The sequence below is a fragment of the Sinocyclocheilus rhinocerous genome, unplaced genomic scaffold (assembly GCF_001515625.1).
Source record: "Sinocyclocheilus rhinocerous isolate Xijiao unplaced genomic scaffold, SAMN03320098_v1.1 scaffold675, whole genome shotgun sequence".
Taxonomy (NCBI): domain Eukaryota; kingdom Metazoa; phylum Chordata; class Actinopteri; order Cypriniformes; family Cyprinidae; genus Sinocyclocheilus; species Sinocyclocheilus rhinocerous.
In genome coordinates this window covers 139423-156537 of record NW_015629520.1, presented here as the reverse complement: position 1 = coordinate 156537, position 17115 = coordinate 139423, and the positions used below count along the sequence as shown (strand labels likewise).

General features: G+C 36.7%; 3 protein-coding genes across 4 annotated transcripts; 2 read left to right on the top strand and 1 right to left on the bottom strand.

Moving 5' to 3' along the window:
* The first annotated feature begins 522 nt into the window (after nt 1-522).
* On the top strand, nt 523-4800 carry LOC107739069 (eukaryotic translation initiation factor 3 subunit J-A-like). Its single transcript, XM_016551050.1, has 8 exons — nt 523-621; nt 760-848; nt 1376-1427; nt 1818-1909; nt 2549-2663; nt 2743-2907; nt 2992-3065; nt 4020-4800. Exons 1-8 carry the CDS (start codon nt 600-602, stop codon nt 4149-4151), a joined length of 741 nt encoding a protein of 246 aa, XP_016406536.1. The 5' UTR covers nt 523-599; the 3' UTR covers nt 4152-4800.
* A 2310-nt stretch (nt 4801-7110) lies between these two features.
* LOC107739095 (cysteine-rich motor neuron 1 protein-like) lies at nt 7111-10826 on the top strand. Its single transcript, XM_016551092.1, has 4 exons — nt 7111-7774; nt 9134-9221; nt 9299-9497; nt 10770-10826. The coding sequence occupies exons 1-4, from the start codon at nt 7441-7443 to the stop codon at nt 10824-10826; spliced, it is 678 nt and encodes a 225-aa protein (XP_016406578.1). The 5' UTR covers nt 7111-7440.
* On the bottom strand, nt 10095-16600 carry LOC107739066 (mono [ADP-ribose] polymerase PARP16). Of its 2 annotated transcripts, none has more exons than XM_016551044.1 (7): nt 16515-16600; nt 15420-15616; nt 15191-15328; nt 14073-14279; nt 13661-13832; nt 12453-12597; nt 10095-11145 (listed from the first exon to the last, which is right to left on the bottom strand). In XM_016551044.1, the coding sequence occupies exons 2-7, from the start codon at nt 15606-15608 to the stop codon at nt 11010-11012; spliced, it is 987 nt and encodes a 328-aa protein (XP_016406530.1). In that variant the 5' UTR covers nt 15609-15616; nt 16515-16600; the 3' UTR covers nt 10095-11009. The 2 variants fall into 2 exon arrangements, with proteins under 2 accessions (XP_016406530.1, XP_016406529.1); XM_016551043.1 differs by having other exon boundaries at nt 15420-15622; nt 16515-16597.
* Between the last annotated feature and the right edge of the window lie 515 nt (nt 16601-17115).

Genomic DNA, 17115 nt, shown 5'->3' with positions numbered 1-17115 from the left:
AGTGTTTGCTCATCTGCAATACATCTATAAGATACCTATCAGATATAGACGTTTAGAAGATGTCTTTAAGATGTGTATGATTTAGAGTGTATGTAAAACTGACATCTTAAAGACATCTATCAGATGTTTGTACACAGCAGATGCTTTCCAGATTAAGCGATCTTTAACAGACATCTTGCAGACGGCTAACACACATGGACTAAAAGCCACAAAAATATAATAAACTGATACTATTTACCCAGATAGCACACATATGTCTGCATGCTGTCTGTTAAAGATCGCTTCATCTGGAAAGCATCTGCTGTGTACAAACATCTGATAGACGTCTTTAACATCTCAGTTTTACATACACTCTAAATCATAAACATCTTAAAGACATTTTCTAAACGTCTATATCTGATAGGTATCTTATAGATGTATTGCAGATGAGCAAACACTAAAAAATAGGTCTTGCAGATATCAAATAGACGCCTCAGTGCTATAGTGAATAGAGCCGTGCCTTACATATGTGACTGAGGGCCTTTATTTTGACATTTCTGGAAGTCTTCGTGCAGTGCGGTGAGCTTCACGCCCTCATTCCCCTCAGCCACTCCGACATCATGGCGGACGCCGATTCTTGGGGTGAGAATTTCACTAAACTCTACCGTTATTTTTAATTTCTGACTGTACGAATTTATATTAATATGTTTTAACTAACAGACTGTCATCATGAATCACGGCTGTCATTAAGTAATCTGTCTAATCGCTGTTATTTTCCAGACGCTGATAGTTTCGAGACCGAGGAGCCTATCAAAAAGGCGGCAGTTCATGACAAATGGGAGGGCGAGGATGAAGACGACGACGTGAAAGTTAGTAGCGAATGCTTTATTTGTCGTTCGCGAATCAAAATTTGTGTTTACTCTTTAACAGTTGAGAAAGTCTCTCATCTGCCAAGAAGTTACAGTTAGCTAACTCTAGCTAGCTGCTCTTGCTAACTCAAGAGTGTCAAAACAGCGCGGTGAGGATGAGCTTTAGCGTAATTGTGTCCAGTTAAGTTAGTTATTAGCATAGGCGTAATTTACACCTGCTGTCGTAAGTCAGGGAATGAAATCATAGCAATTATATTAATTTAATGCTAAAGCCAAGTCTTTAACACCTTTGTAGCGTATAGCTAGTGTCTAATTTACTGTACTTGGCCTTTTCAAAGCAAAATATAACTGTCACCTGTTGCTCATCTCAAATTATCTTACTGTATCAAAAAAATTGTTTGCCTTCTTCATAATAGGACAGATTGACTTTATGACTGTGAAATGAATGATGTCCAGTTAATCTTTTATCGTCATGCTACCCATCACGAAATGTCCTAATTTGTGGTTTAAATTCATTTTCCATGTAGGATAATTGGGATGATGATGAAGAGGAAGAAAAGGAGGAGGAAAAAAAGTCAGGTACAGTGATATGAAATGCATAATTTGGTAGGTGACAAACTGAACATTGTTGTTTTCTCCCAAAATGCATTTTCACCTCGTAAGTACCGTATTAGTTTTTTTTTTTTTTAATCAGTTGACTTATAGTTCTGGGTGTTACATATATTTATAATATTTAAGTATAGATTTTTTTCTTTGCATTTGTTCATAGTTAATTAAGACGAGGCTATAAAAACTACATGCATAATTATATGAGAATTACACAAAAACTTAAAACGCCTTGGAAATTATGCACATATTAACATGCACATAAATTCACATTCTTCAAAGCAGTTATTTATAAAGCTTCAGCTGTACTTCAAGTTGTAAAGTTAAACTTTGAGGTTTAACTGTTTTTTTTTTCGTATACAGAGGACAAACCTACAGAAAAGAAGAAACTCAGTGAAAAAAGAAAAGAAAAGGAAAATTTACAAAGAAAAAAACAAGAGGAGCTCCAAAAACAAGTGAGTTCAGAGTCAGACAATATCTAATTTGACCTGTTTCTCAGTAACGAGTAATGCTGAATGTTTTCTAAGTTGTTACATATTTCATTTACATTGTGAAACTTTGAAAGCATTGTTTTATTTACAGCATTTTGTAACTGTCATATTTTTCATTTTTTATATACATAGACTACCGTTCAAAAGTTGGAGGTAAGTAAAATTTTTTAAAAGAAATTAATACTTTCAAAAGATTTCCATTTCAAATAAATGCTGTTCTTTTGAACTTTCTGTTCATCAAAGAATTCTGGAAAAAATAATAATAATATTTTCCACAAAAGTATTAAGCATAAGAATCATATCAAGTCAGCATATCCGAATGATTTCTGACGGATCATGTGACGCTGAAGACTGGAGTAATGATGTTGAAAATTCAGCTTTGCATCACAGGAATAAATTATATTTTAAAATATATTAAAATAGAAAACAGTTCTTTTCAATTGTAATAATATTTCTGTTTTTACTGCATTTTCGATCAAATAAATACAGCCTTTTAAAAAAAAAAAATCTTACAGACCCCAAACATCTGAATGGTAGTGTGTGTATGTCTGTCTTGTAAACTCATACCTTTATTAGTAGCTCAAGCGTAATTTGTTTAAATAGTTAGAGGAGTCAAAAAACAGCACAGAACTCACACCAGAAGAGGATCTGGCAGAAAAATGTAGAGTGAAAAAACTACAGGAGGATTCAGACTTAGAACTAGCAAAAGAAGCATTCGGTAAGTGCTTTCTGTTTATCCATATCCATATTTTTACCCATAATAAGCCCAAATCATTAACTTTTATTCTTGTTTGTAGGTGTAGTATCAAATAATGTTACAGGAATTGATGCGATGAGTCCCTCTACAAAAGAAGACTTCACAGAGTTTGAGCGGTTGCTAAAAGAAAAAATGTCTTCCTATGAGAAGTCAATACACTATTCCAGCTTTTTAGAGACACTGTTTAGGGACCTGTGTCTTTCGTGTAAGTATATTTCATTTTTGATAGTTCTTCTGTCAGTCATAATGTGATTTATGTATTGCTTAATGACATTTTTCGGTTTTGCAGTGGAAGTTGACGACTTGAAGAAAGTTAACAACTCTCTAACAGTGTTACTAAGTGAAAAGCAGAGGCAAGAAAAGGTATGAAATTCATTTATAGGAATCGTTCACCCAAAAAATGAAAATGCAGAGAATTTATTCACCCTTAGGCCATCCAAGATGTAGATGAGTTTGTTTCTTCATCAGAACAGATTTGGAGAAATGTAGCATTACATCAGTTGCTCACCAGTGGATCCTCTGCAGTGAATGGGTGCCGTCAGAATGAGAGTCCAAACAGCTGATAAAAACATCACAATAATCCACACCACTCCAGTTCATCAATTAATGTCTTGTGAAACGAAAAGCTGTATGTTTGTAAGAAACAAATCCATCATTATGACGTTTTTAACTTTTAACCAAAATCAGAGTTTTCTATCCATAATATTACTTTTTCTTGTGAAAAAGTCGTCTTATCTGAATCAGGAGAGAAATATGAAACAAAACAGTTCTAAACAAATGTGTCGATGGATTTTGAAGTGAGACGACAACAGCGGATGGCCTTTCTCACTGTAGGAAGCGTTATTATGGATTATTGACTCGTATTTTGGCCAGAAGCGACAGTTTGAAGTTAAAAACGTCTTAATGATGCTTTTGTTTCTTACAAACACACAGCTTTTTGCTTTACAAGACTTTAATAAATGAACTGGAGTGGTGTGGATTATTGTGATGTTTTTATCAGATGTTTGGACTCTCATTCTGACGGCACCCATTCACTGCAGAGGATCCACTGGTGAGCAAGTGATGGAAAGCTACATTTCTCCAGATCTGTTCTATCTGGTTGGCCGGAGTACATTTTTTTTTTTTTTGCAAATGTTCATTTTTGGGTAAACTATTCATTCAATAGCAAACAATTACTAACTTTTTTTTCTTTCTCAGTGCTTTATCTTTTTATGTAAAATTCTCCTATTTTGTTTACTCCTATATACCATATGTACAATTTGTATTTTATTGTAATTTTTTATGGTCCTAAATATCATTATATTTTTTTTTGAATAGGCAAACAAAGGTAAAAAGAAAAAGAAGGGAGTTTTACCAGGAGGAGGTTTAAAAGCCACAATGAAGGATGATCTCGCAAACTACGGGGAGTTCGGCGGTGGTTATGCACAAGACTACGAGGATTTCATGTGACCAAGGCTTAACCTATTGATAGTGTTTGCTGATTGCTGAACCACACCTTAACAGCATGACCTTACCCCACAGTCAGGCCCACTACCAGAACCATGCTAGAAAACTCTGAACACCATCCCACGCAATGCACACTCTCCCTTCAAAGAGGTTTATGCAGAGAATCAGTTAACTGCTGTATTTTTCTCTAATCTGTGAATTTAGGTCAATGTTTGTCGGAATAATAAACCCGATAAAATGGGGCTCTTCTCACAAATGTGAATCTGCAGTATCGATTAATCATCACAGTCCAGGCAACAGTGTTATTGTTCGGTGACTGCTATTTCTTGAAAATAAATGACATTCTATGCAAATTTCGGTCCGGATTGATCTGTCGTTGGATCTGCTTCGATCGGTATCCTTTTTGAATGGGATGTTCCTTTTGCAAACCAAGCCGATTAACTCAACCTATACAGCCTACAGTGGTGATATGGTAGTCACCTGGTTTATAAATCATGTCTACAATCAGACGTTTCATTTTTTGTTCGTAGACGAGCTAATTTGTTTAGATAAGTAAATCTATAGTGTAGCGTACCTAATGTAAGCAGAATGCTTTGAAAATAACGCCTTTTATGTTTGTAGCTCGTAATGCATTCCATGAAAAGTCTAAGACCAAAAGTATCACTCTAAATGAACAGTTTTGAAGATACATTGCAGCATTATTAGCATTACCTCAATTTTTGCAGAGCGAAATACGCGAATATTTACGAATATAACATGTTTTCAATGCAGCACATTATGCAGTTACTAATTTGACCTCAACCATGCCAGCAATGAATGAGTGTGATCTGCTAATGTAAAAGGGACTGAACGTTGACATAGGGTCTTTTCAGGTGTCGTTTGGCTTTCCATTTTTTCGACAACTTACAGTGATAGACATGCTTCAAAGAGACTTACGATCAGTGAAGCCGATGATAGGACTCTGCACTGTTTTATAAAGATCTAATTTAATAAAAGTTGCTTAAAATCCATTGTTTGTCTTTTTTGCTTCTTATATTGTCTTTTTATCTTAGCTGAGGAATGGATCACAATTATGTGGTAATTGACAGAATGGAATGCTGTTGATCAGACTTAAAGCGATAGTTCACCCACAACTGTAATCATTTAGTCACCCTCTTTTCTGTTGAGTATTTTGAAAGATGTTGGTAACCAACAGTTGACGGTAGCCATTGACTCCCATATAATTTTTTTTTTCATACTATGGAATTCAATGGCTACCATCAACTTGAGTAAATGATGACAGAATTTTAATTTTTGGGAAAATTCAAAAATGTTTTTTAAAATGTGTTAATCTTATTGTGAATGATTTATCCTTATATAATTATTTTTTTTTACTCCAGACTTCTACAGACTGATTTTTGTGGCCTTAAATGACTGAATTTGCTGCAGCGATATTTGTGGCATTTTTTCCCTATTTCACAGTAAAGTGAAAGTGAAGTGACATGTGGCCAAGTATGGTGACCCATACTCAGAATTAGTGCTCTGCATTTATCCCATCTAAAAGTGAACACACACACCCCTGGAGGAGTGGGCAGCCATTTTTTGCTGCAGCGCCCGGGGAGCAGTTGGGGGTCCAGTGCTTTGCTCAAGGGCACCTCTGTCGTGGTATTGAAGGTGTGAGAGCGCTGTACATTCAGTCCCCCCACCTACAATCCTTGCCGGTATGAGACTCGAACCCGCAACCTTTGGGTTACGAGTCCAACTCTAACCATTAGGCCATGACTTCCCTAAAGATGCAATGCTGCATAAAAGCCAGATTCAATTATGCCTGCTTTGACCTCATTCCCTAGTATATAAGTGTATAGTCACAGATACTGTGTGAATGCCACCTCTGAGCAGCATTAAACAGTTCGTGTAGAGAAAACACTACAGAAGCACTTCTGTGCTCCCTTTGGCATAATTAGTGTTAGTGACAGTAAGAGTTGAACATAATAATTTGTTAATAGCTAATATTAAGTTAATATTGCTTTCCTCAGTTTATCTTTTTTTTTCTTTTAGAAAAATAGCACAAAAAAATGCTATCTGCTGTGAAGTGTGAGTTTGCTTGATTTTACATTCAATTCTGCTATCACAGAATTGCAAAATTTTAGAGGGACTGGCTTAAACCCCGCCCACAATCGACTCCAAGCTCACATTAATTTTTAAGTGCTCAAAATCCAACAACCGAAATATAGAATCAATTCCCCACCTTACTTTTTTCATTATCCATTACCCTCTAATATGCTTCATAATATGGAAGAATTGATCAGTGGCACTGGCTACTTCTGCGACTTTCGTGAAGTCAAAATACTGTAAAAGTGTTTGACCACGTTTTATCTCCTTAATTTGACATTCAAGAATTTTTTTCCTACATTACAATATTAGGACAGTTGTACCACTCTGACATGTTTGACTTTATAAAAATGTCAAAATGAATTTTCATGAAGAAATTAAACGCGTCAGAAGGTATGTGTGTATAATGGTATGTGTGGTATGGTAATGGTATTTTTGAATACATTTTGAATAAATTTATACATCAGGACAAAAAAAGTAATTGACTCTTTTATTCTTTGCATGAACTTATCACTGATAAATCATTCACAAGACTAGGAATTTGTATTAAGAAAGTAAATAGGGTCATCTTTATTGTACTTTGCATTAATTTAACCAGAAAAAAAAAAAATGAAAAAAACTCCACATTAAAAATTGCATTTATGCAAAATTTTATCATCTAATAATTTTATCTACAGTAGACGTTTATTAAGTATAAAGCGATCAAGGGTATGACCTTTGAGACTGTTTGAAGAACCGTTCTGTTCTGAAAACTGTACGCCAGACTGAAAGCGGCGTTTTATTGCGTACCAGCTTATGAAAAAGTTGCACACAGGTCTTCTCAGATAACCTGCCAATGTCCTAATCTTGTCCTTGTTGCTCGTGGCCGATTATCTCGATCACACTGAATTGCACCCACTGCTATTGGTCACGTGACCTGTGCACAAAGGGTCCAGTCTTCTTCGCTTGGTCCAACTTACTGGTTTTCAGACAAAAAGAAAACAACAGAGCGATTGTAAAGATAAGACTTGGGGATAATTAACAGCAAATACAGACTCAACAAGCGTAACACTTCATCATCCATTGGTTGTGAAGAAGGGAGGAGGTTTGTTGCTGTGAAGTTGAATGATTTCTTTTGAGTGTGTGTGGTTGTAAAATGTGGTCTCGGTTGTGAGGACCATTATATAAAAGGTGACCCGTCTCAGTAATGTGAAATCCAACCATGAGTCCACGCGTCTTCTCAATCTTGGTGTTTTTGTGGCTGGTAATGGCTGTGGAGATGTCCACCTTGGAGGGCAAGCAGATCCTCCAAGCCTTGCACTGTCCGCCCTGCGAACGCATCCATTGTTCCCCTCGTCGAGCACTGAAGCTCCAGTGTCAGGGTGGAATCACCACTGGGATCTGCGGTTGTTGTCCAGCCTGTGCCAAACTTGCGGGAGAAAGCTGTGGAGGCACCTGGGACTACCTGGGGAAATGCGATGAAGGGCTGGTTTGCATTTACCCAGAAGAAACTGATGGAAAACCAGAGGCAGAAAGCAAGGGAACCTGCAAATCAGGTACCACTAACGCTGGAGATGTCAAGTTAATCTGTCTAGATCAGGGGTGCCCAAACTCGGTCCTGGAGGGCCTGCAGAGTTTAGCTCCAACTTGCCTCAACACACCTGGTGGGAAGTTTTTAGTATGCCTAGTAAGAGCTTGATTAGCTGGTTCAGGTGTGTCTAATTGGGGTTGGAGCTAAACTCTGCAGGACACCGGCCCTCCAGGACCGAGTTTGGGCACCCCTGGTCTAGATGTTACGTAGAATCCTGCAAGTCTACGCTCTTAAAAATAATGGTTCTTTATTGGCTTCTGTGGTTCCATGAAGAACCTTGGAATCTTTCTATTGCACAAAAGGTTATTTATAGTGGAAAAGGGTTCTTTAGAAAATGTTAAAATGTTCTTCACACTAAGAAAAAAGTTTTTTCACTGAACTTTGAGGAACCAAAAATGGTTCTTCTATGGAATCACAGTGAAATCTTTATTTTTAAGAGTGTAAAGTGCAAAGTTGGTTTTTAAGAGTGTAAAGTTGGTTTTTGAATTCAGGGTTCACATGATCTTGAAAAAACAGGTTTGAAAAGTCATGGAAATGAATAATATTTTCAAGAAAAATCATGAAGATTTCTCTAGTAAATTTCTGAATTCAATATTTAATTTAATAAAAAAATTGCTTTTTTATTGTTTTTTTTATTGTATTAGACACCCCCCGTCCCTTTTTTGCGCTTTGTTAAAATGCTTAAAGTCATGAATGAGTGAACCCGTCTTAGAAATGTTAATAATAAAAGTGGGAACCCTGTGAATTATACAGCAAAAATAATACTGTTTATTTTAGAATAGTTTTAAATTATTTATTTTAATATATAATACAACAGGGGTTTTCAAACTGGAGTCCAGGGACCCACCGGAGAGCCACAAAGCGGTTGCTTGAGCGTCTGCTGAAAATTTCAGCAAAATAAATAAATAAATGTTTACTCATTTTCACTGAAGATTCTCTTTCCATCTAAAAGTATGAAAACCCCTGTGGTACAATCTATTCATGCAGAGTGTGCACCTGCTTATGGATTAACTTTACGTTCATGTTCACACTCTTGAAAATGGCACCATCAAGGTTAATCTAATTTATGAACTGTGAAAAGAGATACAGCAGTCAAGGATTCTTTTGATCTCAGAGCACTTTCCCATAAAAGCAAAGCTCTGATTGTTCTTATCTAGACGGTGACGAAATCCCCAGTCTTTCCTGAAGAACTGCATCCGTATTGTAACGGGATTCCATCAATTTTATTGTCTGTTTTTTTCTTTGAGTATTTCACAATATATTGTATTATTTGGCACTTTTTGCAAGGCTTTGTTGTTGATTTTGGATTTGTATTTCCAAACAGTGCTGGAGGTTCTCAAAGCCGACACTTGCAGACCTGAGTGCACACGGGAGTTCTGCAAGGCAAATCCCAATGAAATATGCTCAGCCAGGTAACTTTTGCTTGAAGTCTTGATTTTTGATTCATCTGTTCCAGTGTCTCTGATGAATGACCGGTTCTCGGCTGCAGGTCTGTATCGCTGGAGAAGCGTGAGTGTGGAGGTCACTGCCAGCACACAACCTGCTCCAGCTGCTTGGTTCTCAGACCTCCATCTTGTCCTCAGTCTTGTTCTCCAACAGATCACGTGTGTCTGCATCGCTTCGGCAGGTGTGTGCGAGGACACCTGACCGAAGAAAAACATCCACCCATCTGCCACCAGAACCTACAGGTGAATTTCATTCCTGAGTTATGCTTTATCATTCTTTTTTGACATAAATATGAAATATATTTCTGCTTATTTCTGTGTTGGTTACAATATGGTTTCTTTTGATTACAACAAAATGCTTTGATTGAACTGTACTTTGAGCCCATAGTACTGATAAATTCACTTAAATTTGAAACTTGCGCATCGTGTGTGTGTGTGTGTGTGTGTGTGTGTGTGCGAGCGAGAGAGGGAGAGAGAGAGAGAGAGCGCGAGGGAGAGAACACCGTAAACATGTTCCAACTCCTGTCGGGCCTGTTACTGAATAACAATGCGTTTATGAACCTGCAATTAGACATCCATCCATGAGCCAGAACAAAGCCCAGATCCATAACAGATCAACCTGTCCACAATTCTCATATGAAACTGCATAAAGGAAGGAAATGGTTCATTCTGATAACGCATTAAATACGGTTTATAATATGCTTTCAAACATGTAACAAAAATGCACTTTATTAATTTTTTAATATTGAATAACTTTTTCTTAATTATACCAACAGTGATTTAAATATATGCATTAATGCATTTAACTTTATGCATGAAAGTAAGTTATTATATGGCCACCACTAAATTCAAAATGTAAAAAACGTATTTAAAAATAGAGCTAATCAAGTGCACACAAACGAGTCTCAGCTTCTCAAGATGAAAAACACACCGCTTTTGTTATCAGTCACATATTACTGCTTTTGTTTTCGACTGATAAAAACAATGGCCAGACAAAACGTTCAGCGTGCCAAGAGCCATAAACTTAAACAACAGCCAATATGTCACTCTTAAGTGACATATTGCCTTAAGTGACATTTTCTGCCTTAAGAAACACAATGTAACATTGCTGCATTTATTTATTTCAATAATTTCACAATTCAAATCCTCTGGATTATTCAAGTTAGAGACATTTATGCAATATCAAGACTAATTTTCATTACCGTTTTAAAGATACTGACCACCATAGCATGGGTCTTCTGCATAGTTGACTTGATCTAGACACAGTACGGTAGTCTAAGAACATGTGAACTTCTATATTTGCCCCCAAACTGAAAAATATCCAATACAAAAGCACACAGATCTCCCTACATGATTATTTTTAATATAAGCAGCAATTTTGCCAATGTCTAGGTTGAAAAGGCAGGTTAAGACAGCGCTTTGTCTTCATCATTTGGTAGCTAATGTAGTGATCCCATCATTCAAAAAGTAAAAACAGGCTACATGCTATCATGTAACATTCTTGGTGCTCGGCAGCATCTGCACATGAGCAAAATGCTAACATTAGTGCTCATACTGCAGCTTTACCTCTGACAGATGCACAGTGTTTATGCAAATCCAAGTAATGTAAATAAAACAGCGTGTAAAAATCAAGGAATGTCATGTTGAGCCCGAAGAAAATCGTTCCTGAGTATATTTTTTTCCCTTTTTCATGATAGTCTTTGTGAGTAAAAGGCACTTTGGACGTGAGAGTTTATGTGATGTGTGCGGTCAGGGTCACCGGAACATTCTGTGCCAGAATGACTGAAAAGCAGACGAGTTGAAGGCACCGATGAATATGAGGAGCAGGAGATACAGGCCCATCATGATGGCAAAATGATGTCTGACGAGCCACGATGTCCCTTGAGCATGTCTGGAATCAGAACAGAACATCATTTTATACAGCAAGTTAGAAAAACATAGAAAAACATGAAAATTCTGCCTCAGGCTATCCAAGATGTATATGAGTTTGTTTCTTCATGGGAACAGATTTGGAGAAATGTTGCATTACATCACTTGCTCACCAGTAGATGCTCTGCAGTGAATGGGTGCCGTCAGAATGAGAGTCCAAACAGCTGATAAAAACATCACAATAATCCACAATTAATCCACACCACTCCAGTCCATCACCTAACGTCTTGTGAAATGAAAAGCTCGCGTTTCTAATCCATCAAGACGTTTTTAACTTAAAACCGTTTCTTCCGGCTAAAATACGAGTCCATAATCCATAATAACGCTTCCTCCAGTGGAAAAAGTCCATCCCGTTGTCCTCTCAACATGAAAATCTACCAACATATTTGTTTAGACGTGCTTTGGACTGTTTTGGCTCATAAACGTGCTTGATCTGCGCATATTTCTCTCCTGATTCAGTAGAGACAACTTTTTCACTGGAGAAAGCAGTAATACGGTCAGAGTACTTTGTATTCTAGCCAGAAGCAACGGTGTGCAGTTAAAAATGCCTTAATGATGGATTTGTTTCTTACAAACATGCAGCTGTTCACTTCACAAGACATTAATTGATGGACTGGAGTGGTGTGGATTATTGTGATGTTTTTATCAGCTGTTTGGACTCTCATTCTGACGGCACCCATTCACTGCAGAGGATCCACTGGTGAGCAAGTGATGTAATGCAACATTTATCCAAATCTGTTCAGACAAAGAAACAAATTCATCTACATCTTGGATTGCCAGAGGGTGTGTACATTTTAAGCAAATTTTCATTTTTGGATGAACTATTCCTTTAATGACAATTGGGTCTATCAAGCTTCAAAATGATACAAAATCACCATAAAATTATCCTAAAAGTAGCCCATTTCACTAAAATGCTATATTCCAAGTTTTTTTGAAGTCATATGATAGCTTTGTGTGAGAAATAGATCTTGATATCCATCCACGATTCATTCTTTCGAGTCAGAGCTTTTCAGTGAATCAGTTGATAAAGCTATGCACCCTTTTTAAAGTTTTAGCCTCTTATTCACTGTAACTGTATGGAAAAGTGTGACCGGTACATTACTCAAAACACAGAAAACAGAATGTTGACAGAAAATGTATTCTGAGTGAACTTTTTATTTATTTATTTTTTAAGTGTTTTGAATTATGAAAGTACTACAAAGAAAGTCATGACATCAGTGAAACACAACAATCGGGTGAATAAGGATGCCGGCGTAACTCCGGTCTCACCGTGATCGGTAGCGTCTCTGAGAATACACCAGCAGGTACTTCACTCTCAGAAGCTCGTTGTTGGTCACCACAAAGTATTTCTCGGGCACCTCACCACCTTCACTGTTCCTGGCCTTCAGACGCTTACGGTCAATGCTCTCGGAGTCTGAAACACACATAACAAGAGATGAATTTAGATGTCTGCTGGGATGGGATCTTACTGGATGGTAATTTTACACAAAATTGGAATAAAAATCAAATCAATGTTTGATTGTTTTTATTTTGTTGAAAATGACGTAGCGTATTACTGTTGGAAAGATTGTTGCACACTGTTTCACATATGAAAAAAATACAGTAGGGGAGAGTGGGCTAAGATGTGCCATCCCCTTATTCTAGCAAACTATGCATAATTGGTCACAGAGCCATATATTTAGAAAGGGACAATCTGACAGAGGTGCCTTTTTATTTATTAAATAATGTTTTATTTTTCATTTATTTAGGAAAGAAAGCATCGGCCATAAAAAAAGAGACTGGCTTGTCAGTATCAACCAGAATTTTAATTTACCATGCATATTAAACATTTTTTCTGGCTGGTTTATGAAAATCTGATATGTAATAGTAAAAAAAGAAGACTTATCTCATTTTCTTTTATTTATTGTCGTGTTATTTGTAAATGGGAATGGCTCACAGATCTGAAAATGCTGATCAACAATGAACACATCAACAGCTTAAACATTTACACTACCTTTTTTTTTTTTTTTTGAAAGAAATTAACACTTTCACTAAGCAAGGATGCATTAAACTGATCAAAAGTGACAGTAAAGACATATATGATGTTACAAAAGATTTCAGATACATTTTAATAAATGCTGCTAAACTTTCTATTCAAACAATCCTGAAAAAAAAAACGTATCAGTTTTCACAAAAATATGAAGCAGCACAAGTGTTTTCAACATTGATAATAATAAATGTTTCTAGAGCAGCAGATCTGCATATTAGAATCAGCATATGACACCGAAGACTGGAGTAATGATGCTGAAAATTCAGCTATGCATCAAAAGAATAAACTACACTTTAACTGATATTCAAATAGAAAACAAGTTATTTTAAATTGCAATAATATTTCACAATATTACTGTTTTTACCATATTTTTAGAGCATAAGAGACTTCTTTTAATAATCACAACTTTTGACCGTTATTGTATACAGCTGGTCACCTGACACATTACCTTTCTTCTTCACCTGACACTTCACATCAGGATGATCGATGATTTCACACAAGGCAACACAGCTGATCAAAGGCCCAAGAACGCTTTCCCTCCATCCGTTACCGTGGGGACTGTAAAGGATGGCCATGCTGAGGTCACTGGTCAGGTATGTGCCCTCCCCAAACAGTGAGGTCTGAAATCTCAAATCATAACCAAAGATAAGTGGCTTACATCATTTTTAATTACAGTGTAACTGCTGAACCAACAAGCAGATAACACTGGAGTTATAATGATCATTTTCACACATATCATCTAAACATGAACTGATAAGGGAGAGTCAAACACGTCTGTCAGACACGCTTATTTGCAGTCCTCTATAACAATCAAAAAGCCTGCCTGGAGAACATCATCCACCAGCACAGCACGTCCTGACCTTATTGAGATGGCAGTGTAATCCGTTGTGTATGATGGAGTGGAAGTTCTCCAGTCTGCTGCCGTGGAATGCATAGATGAGCTCTCGTCCGGCCCGCGTCCGCTCGAACTTGGAGTTGAGCAAATCACAGTACTGCAGTTCAAAGAGGAAGTCTGGAGCTGGAGCCGAAATGCCCTCACTCTGAGTCAGCTGGCTGAGTCTGGCAAACTAATGGAGGGAGATTGAACACACGTGAACTAAGAGACATCCAAAATTAAATAGACTGTGGGTTGTCTGAATGACTAGTCCAGAATACCAAAACCAAATGATTTATATGGTATTCTGTTCTATTAACATTCTGTTTTTAAGTTATTCTGCCAATGCAATGAAATATCACACTTAAATGAATCGTATAAGTCTTATTAGTGAATCAATCAAACAATGTAATCCGATTCCTGAACAAACTCCTGAATCCTATGAGCTGGTTCTTTTTAGTGAATCAGAAACATTGAGTGCTACCAGTGTAGTCCAAACTAATGACTCGTATGAACTGGTTCTGTTTTTAAATGAATCAAATCATACATCGTGACTAGTGCAGTACAGACTAAAGACTCTTTTTAGTGAATCATAAAAATAGAGTGCTTCTAGTATGGATCCATCCCCAAACAAATTATTCTTAGGCTGATTATACATGGGGCAACTTTTTTGAGCAATGTTTCTTGGCCACTTTCTTATTGAGAATGGGTAACAAATTTCTATCTGGATACTTTAGATCGGTCGTGGGCCCTGTGTCTCACCTGGTTGCCCGTTGATGACAACATAGGTCAAAGTTGCCCGGCAACATTGCTCAAAAAGTTGCCCCGTGTATTTTCTTTAAGCATAGTTTGAACTTATGCCTCTTTGAACAGTCTCTCTTTAGTTTTGTTGTAATAAGTGGAATAATTAATTAATTATGGTTCTATATTATTTTTAGTTAAAATCTGAACAGACTGAAATCATTAAATAAAACTGCATTGCTTTCTTTTTTTCCTTTATAACATTTCTTTGTATTACAAGCATTATTTTTATAGAATCATTAAGAGGAATCTGAATCAGATTCATCTGTGAAATGCACAGATCTAAATGAAGTTTAGCAATACCTCCTCTTTCTGCAGGGTCTTTACAGCAAAACTCTTGGAGGAGAGAACCCAGTGCACAAGAGCCAGATGATGATCTCCATCACCGTGTCCCAGACGCACCAGATCTCTCACGTTTGGCAAAGTATCCACATCCTTTTGCTGTGAGGAACACAGTAGAATCAAAACTATAAAGGATGTCTGTTTTGGAAGGCTAACAACATGGAGAGCTCTATTTCTGCAAACGTCTTACCAGCTCCTCAAAGTCCTTGACCTCTCCTCTAAGGTAGCGAGGAGGGAAGGGTCTGAGCGCTGAATCGCGTTTGTAGCTCTGGACGGCGGCTACGAAGAGGCTACAGCGCAGATCTGCCGCTACAGGGTCTCGATGCAGACAGGAGCAAACCAGCTCTCTGACCGCAGCTGTCGGGAGAGGCGGCTGCATTCCCAACACTAAAACAAACACAACAGATATATCATAAATAATAGACAATAAGAAACGATTTTCAATAATGCAAAATATGTAGATTGTGAGTCAAGTAGTATAAATATATATGTATCATTATTACATTTACATTACATTTTACTATATATAGTGAGATTATAATACTATATATTATCATTACGACATATGTATTTATAAATCCAATACAATATTACAATATTTCCATTAAATTAGTTTGTTTACTTACCATCTTCTTGTTAACTTTAAAAATTAAGTTAAATAATTCATATAATATATAATACATTTATTATTTCTAAAATTTTATATAATTTATAATATATTAAAGCTAGATTTACAATAATAAACCAGACACAATTGCCTTAAGTAAACAAAGGACAAAGGATCTAAGGACTTTTTTATTTAAAAGATTTAAGTGACTAAAGATTTAAATGAAGGCATGATTAAGGATGTTAAAAGTTTATTTTTTGTGAACTTTGACGCATGATTTCAGTAGATGTACGTAAACTCATGTAAAACATTTAATAGCCTGTTTTCAGTGAGACTGATAGCTTGCTGCAGATTAGCTGCTAACAAGGTTAATATCAGCTAGCGAAACCCAACCCGTAATATAAACTCATTCATAATTTGCTCCAAGTCTTCTAAGGCTCCAATATTTGACTGTTTTAATGCAATAAGTTCATTCGTTTAACAGTCGGTTTGTTCAGCTCTGCTAAGTTTGTTTACATGTTAAGCATGTTAGCTGGTTAGCTCAGCTAAGTTACCGTCTCACTGAAGAAACTCACTCAAGCTTCAGCACACAAACGATTTGAAAGCAGAGTACTCATCACTCTACTTGACATTACATTAAATATTATCAAATATTTGGCAAGCATTTATGTATTTTACCTCAGGCATCTGACAGCCACCGGAAGCTAAACGTGTCCAGCTGCTGCTGCGCATGCGCCTGATAGCACCAGCAGAGGACGCCATACACTGAATGCTGAACTATGCAAAAGCGGGGCAGTGATTCGTGAAGGACCAAATATATTCTGTTTTTTTTTTTTTGTGATGCCACAGCCTTCCTAAATATAAATATAGTCAAAGAATATTTAATGTAATTTCTATGTGAAAATGATTAACACATGTATTGTCTTATTACTTTATCTGAATCGATCTACCTGTCTGTCTTTTTCTTTTGCTATCAAGAAAGTGATACCTGAGATGATGGGAGAAGCATTTTAGGTCAAGCGTTGTGTTACCAGAAGTGGCTGAGTGCTGTTGTTCTCCTTTCGCTGTAAAGTTACAGAGCACTTAATATTATTGCCAGAAGAATTTTAGAGACCAATTATGTATGAAAAAAATCAGGTCAGTGTTTTGCTGAGGCATAGGCTTCAGAAAAAAGGCAGAAGAATATATATATGTATTAGAAACACTGTCACTAGTGATCTTTTGGTAATAACATTCTGTACATATAAAAGGTGATAAATGTATTATATATATATATATA

What these genes read in the sequence shown, in the direction of transcription:
- LOC107739066 (XM_016551044.1), bottom strand. Translation starts at nt 15,608, where the DNA reads ATGCAGCCGCCTCTCCCGACAGCTGCGGTCAGAGAGCTGGTTTGCTCC. An exon ending in TCAAGGACTTTGAGGAGCTG is followed by an intron (nt 15,329 to 15,419) that starts GTAAGACGTTTG and finishes TGTTCCTCACAG; the next exon opens with CAAAAGGATGTGGATACTTT. An exon ending in AGACCCTGCAGAAAGAGGAG is followed by an intron (nt 14,280 to 15,190) that starts GTATTGCTAAAC and finishes TCCCTCCATTAG; the next exon opens with TTTGCCAGACTCAGCCAGCT.
- LOC107739095 (XM_016551092.1), top strand. Translation starts at nt 7,441, where the DNA reads ATGAGTCCACGCGTCTTCTCAATCTTGGTGTTTTTGTGGCTGGTAATG. An exon ending in AATGAAATATGCTCAGCCAG is followed by an intron (nt 9,222 to 9,298) that starts GTAACTTTTGCT and finishes TCTCGGCTGCAG; the next exon opens with GTCTGTATCGCTGGAGAAGC. An exon ending in TCTGCCACCAGAACCTACAG is followed by an intron (nt 9,498 to 10,769) that starts GTGAATTTCATT and finishes GGTGCTCGGCAG; the next exon opens with CATCTGCACATGAGCAAAAT.
- LOC107739069 (XM_016551050.1), top strand. Translation starts at nt 600, where the DNA reads ATGGCGGACGCCGATTCTTGGG. An exon ending in GGAGGAGGAAAAAAAGTCAG is followed by an intron (nt 1,428 to 1,817) that starts GTACAGTGATAT and finishes TTTCGTATACAG; the next exon opens with AGGACAAACCTACAGAAAAG. An exon ending in TAGGGACCTGTGTCTTTCGT is followed by an intron (nt 2,908 to 2,991) that starts GTAAGTATATTT and finishes TCGGTTTTGCAG; the next exon opens with TGGAAGTTGACGACTTGAAG.